Source organism: Zingiber officinale, chromosome 6B, assembly GCF_018446385.1.
Source record: "Zingiber officinale cultivar Zhangliang chromosome 6B, Zo_v1.1, whole genome shotgun sequence".
Classification (NCBI taxonomy): domain Eukaryota; kingdom Viridiplantae; phylum Streptophyta; class Magnoliopsida; order Zingiberales; family Zingiberaceae; genus Zingiber; species Zingiber officinale.
The window spans coordinates 54,657,382-54,667,080 of record NC_055996.1 but is presented as its reverse complement, the minus strand read 5'-3'; the positions used below and the strand labels follow the sequence as shown (position 1 = coordinate 54,667,080).

General features: G+C 37.6%; 1 protein-coding gene across 1 annotated transcript; it reads left to right on the top strand.

Annotated features, from left to right (window-relative positions):
* The first annotated feature begins 550 nt into the window (after nucleotides 1–550).
* LOC121990978 (superoxide dismutase [Cu-Zn]-like) lies at nucleotides 551–1,204 on the top strand. The gene is made up of 3 exons (XM_042545015.1): nucleotides 551–626; nucleotides 760–861; nucleotides 966–1,204. Exons 1-3 carry the CDS (start codon nucleotides 551–553, stop codon nucleotides 1,202–1,204), a joined length of 417 nt encoding a protein of 138 aa, XP_042400949.1.
* Nucleotides 1,205–9,699: the final 8,495 nt, after the last annotated feature.

Genomic DNA, 9,699 nt, shown 5'->3' with positions numbered 1-9,699 from the left:
CAGTGTTTCTTTTTTATTCTTCCTTCCAACCTCACCACCTTTCTCATAATTCTATCTTTATATTTGTTTTTCTTTTCTTTAATCTGAATCTCTTATTTCTGCCCCGTTGTTGTTTTGGTGCTTGATCATCTGGTAAATCTCATTTCTTTTTCCCCTATAGTTTAATCCATTTATCAAAGGTATACTTTCCGATCTGAAATTTATCTTCCATCGTATTGTTGTTTTGTTTTCGATCCTTAGGTTTTATCGCTTTTTTTCTCTCAATTTTAACTTATGCGGCTGCTTTGATTTGATTTGGTGAAGAAAAAGTGGAGTTTTCTACTGAGATTTGATGGGTTCTCTGTCTATGATGGAGCGAGAGCTGAATTCGTCTCGAGTTTGATGGTATTTGTTTAGCGTTTAGTCTGGCGATTGTTGAGTTGCTTTTCTTTTTGTATCTGGAAGACAAAATCGATTATTTCTCATCTAGTGGCGATGCTACTTATTTTGAGACATTTAATGATGTCTTTAACCGTGTGTTTGATGTCTGTTGTGTAGAACACCTAAGGAAATGGTGAAGGTTGTTGCTGTCTTGGGTAATAGTGAGGGTGTTAAGGGCACAATTTACTTCGTTCAGGAAGGAGATGGTGAGAAATCTCTTGAAATACTACTTGTGGAATGCTAAATTCCTTTCAGATCTAGGGTTTCAACTTCAACCATTTTGATTTTTCTATGAATTTGTGATCCGATCTGATTTTGGTATGTAAATCTCTGTGATAGGTCCAACCACCGTCATCGGATCCATCACTGGCCTCAAGCCTGGGCTTTATGGCTTCCATGTGCATGCTCTTGGAGACACCACCAATGGATGCATGTCAACTGGTAAAATTATTTACCTTTTCCTTCATGGCGATCTACTGAGTTGCAAGTTTCTGATTGAAAGGATTAAATTACTGATTATGTACTCATGCTCTTGTATACTGCAGGGCCTCATTTTAATCCTGATGGAAAGGAACATGGTGCTCCTGAAGATGAAAACCGACATGCTGGTGATCTAGGCAATGCCACTGCTAGTGAGGATGGTAAGTTGCTTTATCATCAGCTCATGATGTTACTTTTGTTATCTATTTTTACCCATATTTACTATAACGCTTTTTCTCATAACAGAAAAAAAAAATCAAACTATGGCTTGATCAACATTTTTTACTGCTTCTCAGGATACTGATTGGTTGCAAGTTCAGTGGTACTATTCCTGTTGAACTAGGCAATCTATCCCAGCTCCAGACCTTGTAAGGATGTAATTTCACTGTCTTACTATTTTTGCTAGCTGAGGAACAAGAGTCTAATGATTCAAACATGTGTCACAGATCATTAAATGCACACCATTTTACTGGTAGAATACCTGCATCCCTGGGTAGGCTCGCCGACCTCGTATGGCTAGACCTGGCAAACAATCACCTCAGTTTTCCATGCATGATCAAATAAAAAACTTACGCGGTGAAGAATTAACGATGATGAAATATGTTCTTATCAGACACTTGAACAAGAATCATCTCTCAGGTCCAATTCCATTGACCCTTTTCAGCTCTAGCATGAATGTTAAACATATGTAAGATATATCAGCTCTATTGCCACCTGAAGCTTCCTTGTAATAGGCTCTCTGCATACTAACTTGTTGTTTGCATTCAGACTGCTTGACAACAATAACCTTTCTAGGGTTATTCCAGAATCAATTGGACTTCTTCAAAAACTCGAAGTTTTGTGAGTGCTTGCTATTAATTTCCTTTTCATCAACTGTTTGTTTATACCTTTCTTGCGCTTTTATTAGACGGCTAGACCGCAATAATTTGATTGGACTAGTTCCTCAAAGTATCAGCAATCTTACAAGACTCAAAAGTGTTGTAAGTGATTTCTGGAATCAATGAGATCAAATTGTTGGATCGAGACGCGCTAGAGGGGGGGGTGAATAGCGCTCGTGGCTATTTGTTCGATTATCGGAATCGTAAAACGTTCGTAGAGTAATTAAAGCAGCAGAATAAAGGAAACAAACACGAGAACACAGTTGTTTACTTCGTTCGGAGCCTAGGTCGACTCCTACTCGAAGGCCCGCGATCCTTGATCGCTTTACGTGGGCAACAACTATAATTTCGTATGAATATTACAGATTAATTACAGAATGTAACTGTAATTAAAATTATACCGACAACAGTAGTAGAAAAGAAATCTGAGCTCCGGGTCGTCGGAATGTTGCAACAGCACTTCGGAAGCAGCACTTGAGCATAACACAGCAGAATAGAAGCTTGGAAGTTGTATTCTGAAGCTGCTGGTCGAGACCCCTTATAAAGGGGGTTCAAGGCGCCTTATACTGTTCACCAAGGCGCCTTGAACGAGCCGAGTCACCCGCGTGGATCAGCACGGACCTGGTCGAACTCTATCTGGTTCAAGGCACCTTCAGCCTATCTAAGGCGCATTCAACCTCCGGTCCAAGGCGCCTTGAACTCCATTCAAGGCGCCTCCAGTCTGCTGCGCTGGCCTTTGCACTCGAGGCGCCTCAAGCTCCATGGAGGCGCCTCGGGTCTTTTTTTTCACTTTGGTCCTGCAAGATATGTTAATCCCAAAATATCCTGCAAGACAAAGTTAGCACAAAACATGATATAAGTATTGAAATATTTGACAGTCTCTGGACTGTTTGGTTCCTACCGGAAACCCTAGGTCGACCGACGCCTACTGTTCCCTCTACGGGAACGCGTCCTCACCTACTCCACTCGGAGATTTATTGCCAGTATGATCCTCCGGATCGATTGGACTTTTGCTCGGCACTCGATGCTTCTTCTGCTGAACATCCGCTTCACCGCCCAGTTCATCGCGACACCAGGACTTTCCACCTAGGGTTACCACCCCTAGGACTTTTGCCTGAAGCCATCGACCTGCCAAGACTTTCCACATAGGGTTACCACCCCCTATGACCTAGGGTTACCACCCCCTAGGGTTTTATCTTGCCTAACCGCAGTTAGGACTTTCCTGAAACACTCAGCAAAAGCTGTCAAATAACAAAGCACCTTAACTTTGAATCCTTTGCCATTATCAAAACTTAGGTTCGATCGTCGGATGCTTCCCGCACCAACAATCTCCCCCTTTTTGATTATGGCAACACGTAATTTAAAGTTAAGAAAAACAACATATGTAATAACTGCATAAAGTTAACCAAGCTTAAGTAAATAAACTTCAAATGTAATAACAGTTAAGCTGGAAACTTTGTACTTTGTAATATTAGACTCCCCCTTAATAAAAGCCCTCCTTTTATTAAATACTTGAATTTAACTTTAATTTACCTACTCTCTGCTTTGAATTTTCCTTTAACTTTAATTTACCTACTCTCCCCCTTTGCCATATATCAAAAATAAACCAGTTTGAAAGTAGATTTGTATTTTTCTGAAGGAAAATTTTCAAAGAGGGAAAAAGATAAATTTTCTTCTTAGCAAAAACGGCTTAGCTTTTTGAATTTTGGAATTTGCCAAATTTGAAAATACTTAGCTATATATTCAGCTTCGAAATGATTTGTATTGAGAAAATATTTTGCCAAATAGCTAAGTTTAGAGTACAATCTAACTAAGTCTAGTTAAAATAGTCTTAAAATTAACTAAGTTTGAAAATATGAGTATTTGAATTTTCAATAAAAGGATTTGCTTAGAAGTTATAAAATATGAGGTCACTTAAAAAATAACTTTAAAACGTTATAAAAAGATGACTAGATTTGAATACTCAATTACATGGACAAGTTTTTTGAAAAACTATAATTAAGTTTTGAATACTCATTTTGAAGAAACTTTGATATTAAAGAAAAATATTTAGTTTTAGGACAGAGGGAGTAGCAGTAGTTTATTTTCTAGTCCAAGCATGAGTCAAATTAAATTATTGAGTTTAATTTGATTTAGTATCAGAGCCTTAAAATAATCAGGTAAGGTAATTTGATTAGAACCTTAAAGTACAATCATGCTTAAAAAAAATTGAAACACACTTTTCCCAATTGTCTAACCTTTAGCTACTTGCTGATTGCCTAGAGGGCAGTAGCTTTCACATGGTTAGTCAAATTAAGTCCATTTGGTCCAGTTAGAGTTGGCTAGAGCTGGAAGACTTGACTTGATTATTATTTATGATGTGTTTAACGCCCAGACTCATATCGATGCACAAATATAAGCATTCCTGAGTCCAGGCTGTACCCTATGCATCTCACGCCATTCTAAGTTTGTCAAACACAAGCAAGGTATACCTAGGTGATTGTGAGATGCTCTGGCTTTAATCTAGGGGTACATGATATCTAGGGGAAAACCTAGGCGTAATCCGAATTTTTGAAAATTCTAAGAAAATTGGAGTTTTGAAAACTGTTTTTCCTAGAATTTGAATGAGTGATAAGTAAACTCAGATTTTGTGAAACTGAATAAGCATGCAAATAAGTATATATTACTTCAAGGAAGTCTAAACAAGGGAGACAACAATCCACAGAATAATGCATAACAGAGTCATATCAAATAGCAGGGTCATCTGCTCGAGGAGAAATAGCTGGAGGATCATGGGGCTGCTCAGGTGCTGGCTGACCTAGCCGTCGTATCTCGTCACGAAGGGACGTAAATCCGGCAGCCATCTCGGATCGAATAGATAGAACTATCCGTCGTGTCTGGATGGACTCGACCTCGAGTCGAGCAAGTCTGTCCTCGATGGAGAGTGAGGAAGAGGTCGAAGGTCCAGCTGAGGTGGATGGTCTGGCAGACGGGGAGGGATCTGCGAAAAGATCCTCAGCTAAGAAATCAGCCCACTCCTCTCCCTCGCCTGGTAAATCCTCGGTTGCTGGAGCGATAGGGGCAGCTGCCTGCTGTGGTCGGCCTATCCACGCTAGAACTCCATCAGCTGTGATATCGGCACTGGTAGTCTACAACTACGGGATCCTAGCTCATCATATATAGTAAGAGGAATGACTGTTACTCTGGTCACATCTATACCCTCTATGGTCGAAAAGAAGCGTGTCAGAATATGACAATAGGGCATGTGGACTATCTTGGAGGTGACTGTCCCAGATGCACAGATAATGTTCTGGAACATATGAAGGGCAATATCGATATCAAATCGATGACACAGGGCGTACAAGAAGAATGAGTGTGAAGATCTCATCTTCGGGACATCCCAAGATGAGATCGACAGAATACATGCTGTCAGGACCCTATACATCACGTAGTCCTGAACCCGAAGAGTAACTGACCTGACCTCAGTCAAGTCAGCAGGTCTCGCTTCCCCGAGGAAATACGTATAGATAGTATCTAACGTAATGTGGGAGTAAGGATCGCCAAATGGCAGATCCCTACCGGGGTAGCATAGAAAGGTAGACTCAGAAGCCCTAAGTCCTAGGGTGGTGCGTAGCAGAGTGGGAGTAAGCTCAATGTCCACGCCAGAAACTCTAGTGTTGTACCTATTATCATCAACCCTCTCAAGGTTGTGATAAAACTGTGCACATAACTCCTGGTTTACCGTATCGGTGCAGTAAACCAATTGATCCAGTTGATAGTGCTCTATCATTTGAATAGTTGGTTGACAATACTGGGTATAAAAAGTCTTATTTACATATCTAGGTTTGATAGGTTCAAAGATGTAATTAGCAAAGGTATCCCTAAGATGTATAGTAGGGAATCTGATATCTGCTGATGGAATTCTAGCTGGATTAAGGTCAACATGTCGGCGTTTCCTATTTTTAACGATTTTGCCAAAAATTGACAGAAATAAGCAAAAATTCTAAATAAAACTTGATCGGAAGGGATTAGGATTATACCTAGGAGGCATTGTCACGTAGAAAGGGAAAAAAAACGGTTGAGGGCGCCTTAGTTGGGAAGAAAATGCACGAGTATCGCGTGCTCGGCGTCGGCAGAAAACGAACAGAAAGGCTTCTGTTCGTTTTGATATAAAGTGTTGAAGGCGCCTTAAAACAAGGTTTAAGGCGCCTTATATACGTTGGAGGCGCCTTGGATTGATCTGAGGCGCCTTAAGACGAAGCGGCGGGAATTTTCCCGCCGCTTGCTAGGGCGCCTCCTTTTGATGGGAGGCGCCTCCGATAAGTTCCACGCGATTTATTTAATTTAATTAATAAATTTTGAAGAGGTTTTAAAAATAATTTTAAAGTTGAAAATTTTTTTAAGGAATTTTGAGTTTTAAAAATAATTTTGAAATTGAGTTGTAAAAATAATTTTGAACTTTAAGTTTTTGAAATTTAAGTTTTTAAGAATAATTTTGAAATTGAGTTTTAAAATAATTTTGAAATTGAGTTTTAAGAATAATTTTGAAATTGAGTTTTAAAATAATTTTGAAATTGAGTTTTAAAATAATTTTGAAATTGAGTTTTAAAATAATTTTGAAATTGAGTTTTAAAATAATTTTGAAATTGAGTTTTAAAATAATTTTGAAATTAAAATAATTTTGAAATTGAGTTTTAAAATAATTTTGAAATTGAGTTTTAAAATAATTTTGAAATTGAGTTTTAAAATAATTTTGAAATTGAGTTATAAAATAATTTTGAAATTGAGTTTTAAAATAATTTTGAAATTGAGTTTTATTACTTAGTCATCTCACCCGATCTAAATTTTCAATTAGGGAATCCTATGATTGATGTGAGATGATTTATTGTTGAATTCAGGAGTTTTGGTTTAACTTTGTGTTAGATTCAGATTTGGCTTTGGGTTCAACAAGTAAGCATTCTTTGGATAAACTTCTGGGCTATGGTGAGTCACAAGGAGCTCATTAAAGTAACCATGCCTTCGAGGTTTTCCAAATAGTCCTACCCATTGAACTTAATACCAATCCTTGGTCTAACTAGTCAGGATCTATTTAAGGGTAGCTTCGGTCAGTTCCACTTGGCCAAATGCACCAGGTCGAAGCCATATCTTCCTAGACATGCGATGCCCAAGCTTCCCTAACGTACTATCATCCAAAAACTTCACCAGTACTGTGGTTCAAGTTAACCTTAGTCCGTTTTAATCTAACCTTAATTACCCTGCCGGGTAATCTACTCTTGTTTTACCTATTTCGGGTAGATTAGGTTCAGTTACCCTGCCGGGTAGTTTAGTTGGGGGTGCCAGCGAGTCTGGATCCTCCATCTTTATTTTGAGTTTTAATTTAATTTCGAATCTTGAATTTATAACTTAATTTTAAATTTTGAAGTTGATTTTAATTTTGAGTTTTGAATTTATAATTTAATTTTGAATTTCAATTTCGAATTTTGAATTTAACTTTAATTTTTAATTTCAATTTCGAATTTTGAATTTAACTTTAATTTTTAATTTCAATTTCGAATTTAACTTTAATTTTTAATTTCAATTTCGAATTTAATTTTTAATTTTAATTTCGAATTTTGAATTTAACTTTAATTTTTAATTTCAATTTCGAATTTTGAATTTAACTTTAATTTTGAAGTTGATTTTAATTTTGAGTTTTGAATTTATAATTTAATTTTGAATTTCAATTTCGAATTTTGAATTTAACTTTAATTTTTAATTTCAATTTCGAATTTTGAATTTAACTTTAATTTTTAATTTCAATTTCGAATTTAATTTTTAATTTTAATTTCGAATTTTGAATTTAACTTTAATTTTTAATTTCAATTTCGAATTTTGAATTTAACTTTAATTTTAAATTTTGAAGTTGATTTTAATTTTGAGTTTTGAATTTATAATTTAATTTTGAATTTCAATTTCGAATTTTGAATTTAACTTTAATTTTTAATTTCAATTTCGAATTTAATTTTTAATTTTAATTTTGAATTTTGAATTTAACTTTAATTTCAATTTAGAATTTCGAATTTTAAATTTTTAGGATTGTTTTTCTTTTTGCTCCCCCTGGATCATGGTCTCGATATGGTCTATCGAGGTAGTATATTTGATCCTTCGGAACCCAGTATTGGCCAAGTCCAACTTGATTGACCAAGTTAGACTTGGAGACCCATGCTTGGACTGATTTAATACTTTGTTTGTTTATTAGTGATAAATAAGATCTATATTTACTTTTGTATCCCAACCCAGTTCTGTTGTAGACGGCTCTTTGTGTCTCAAGAATCAAGTCCAAATTCTTGGAGCCCAAAGTAAACCGTTCTAAGGTATTTTCTAAATCTTTAACCTGATTTGTTAGACTTGAATTTTCTTCCTCAAGTTTTTGAACTTGAGTTGGAAATTCAGTCTGACTCTGGTCAGGTAAGGGTTTGGTGTTAGCCACTTCTTTAAGGACACTTACTTCCTTTAGAAGTGACTTAACTTTCAGGTTTGACTTAGCTAATTTGCGCAATAAATAGCTAACTAAAATGTTCAACCGGGAGATACTTACAGTGGGGTCTCGGAAACGGATACGGATCCGTGGCTTTGCTCGGACTCTGCCTCAGACTCGCTCTCGCATCCATATTCGACGACTTGGTCCTGGGCCATTAATGCGAGTAGACTCGTTTGTTCGAGCTCGTCGTCGTCGTCCTCCGATGAAGATTCGTCCCATGTTGCCTTAAGGACCTTTTTCCTTCTTTGCTTTTCCTTCAGGTTAGGGCAGTTGGATTTGATGTGCCCTCTTTGGTTACACCCGTAGCATGTAACTTCAAACTTCATCTTTGTATTTTGTGGGCCTTCCTTTGATTTTACTGCCTTCTTTAGATCCCTTTTGTCGAATCCTTTCGTCTTGTAGAGCTTCTTCACGAGGTTTACCAGCTCGGTTGTAATGTCACCTTCTTCATCGTCAGAGTCTGGTTCAGCTTCCGATGCTGGTTCGGTTCTCCGTCGTGGTCTCGGTTCCCGGGTTCGGCTTGTACCTGCAACCAACGCAATACCTTTCTCGGTTGGCTGTGCATTAGTCTGCTCATGAAGTTCAAATTCACTAAAAAGTTCATCTAGTTTTAAAGAAGATAAATCCTTGGAAACTTTGTAGGCATCTACCATTGATGCCCACAATGTATTCCTTGGAAACGAGTTTAGCGCATACCTTATTACGTCCCGATTTTCTATCTTCTGGCCAATTCCATGAAGAGAGTTAAGGATGTCTTGTATTCTCGCGTGAAGAGAACTCGCCGTTTTGCCTTCCTGCATTTTTAGATTATATAATTTATTAAGTAAAAGATTTCTTTTACTTACCTTGGTGTCGTCAGTGCCTTCGTGGAGTTCGATTAGCTTTTCCCAGAGCTCCTTTGCAGAGGAGAACGGGCCAACTCTGTTGAGTTCTTCCTTGGTAAGACCACACTGGAGGGTGCAGGTAGCTTTGGCGTCGGCTTCCACCTTTTTTATTAGAGAAGCGTCCCACTTCTCGCAGGGTGTAGTTTTGCCGTCGTCATCGACTGGCAGTTTCAGTCCCGTCTTTATGATCATCCACGTTTCGAATTGTATCTTTAGATACGTTTCCATTCTTCCCTTCTAGTAGCCAAAATCCTCTCCGGAGAATAGCGGGGGGCGTACAGTGCTGAAACCCTCTTGTTGGGCCATTTATAATATGTAACAAAAGAAAACAACAGAATATGTTCCAAGACTAAGTCTTGGATTAGTAGTGCTGGAATAAAGAATAATAAAAACAAACTCGAGTGGTGTTGCACCTACTTCGAGCAAAAGTCGATTCGAGGGAAACAAAAATTAGAATATAGCTATAAGGCTAAATTCTAATTCGACTCCGAAAACAAAAAAAACTGCGAAAAATTTGTTTTGAAAGGTGGTTGCACCA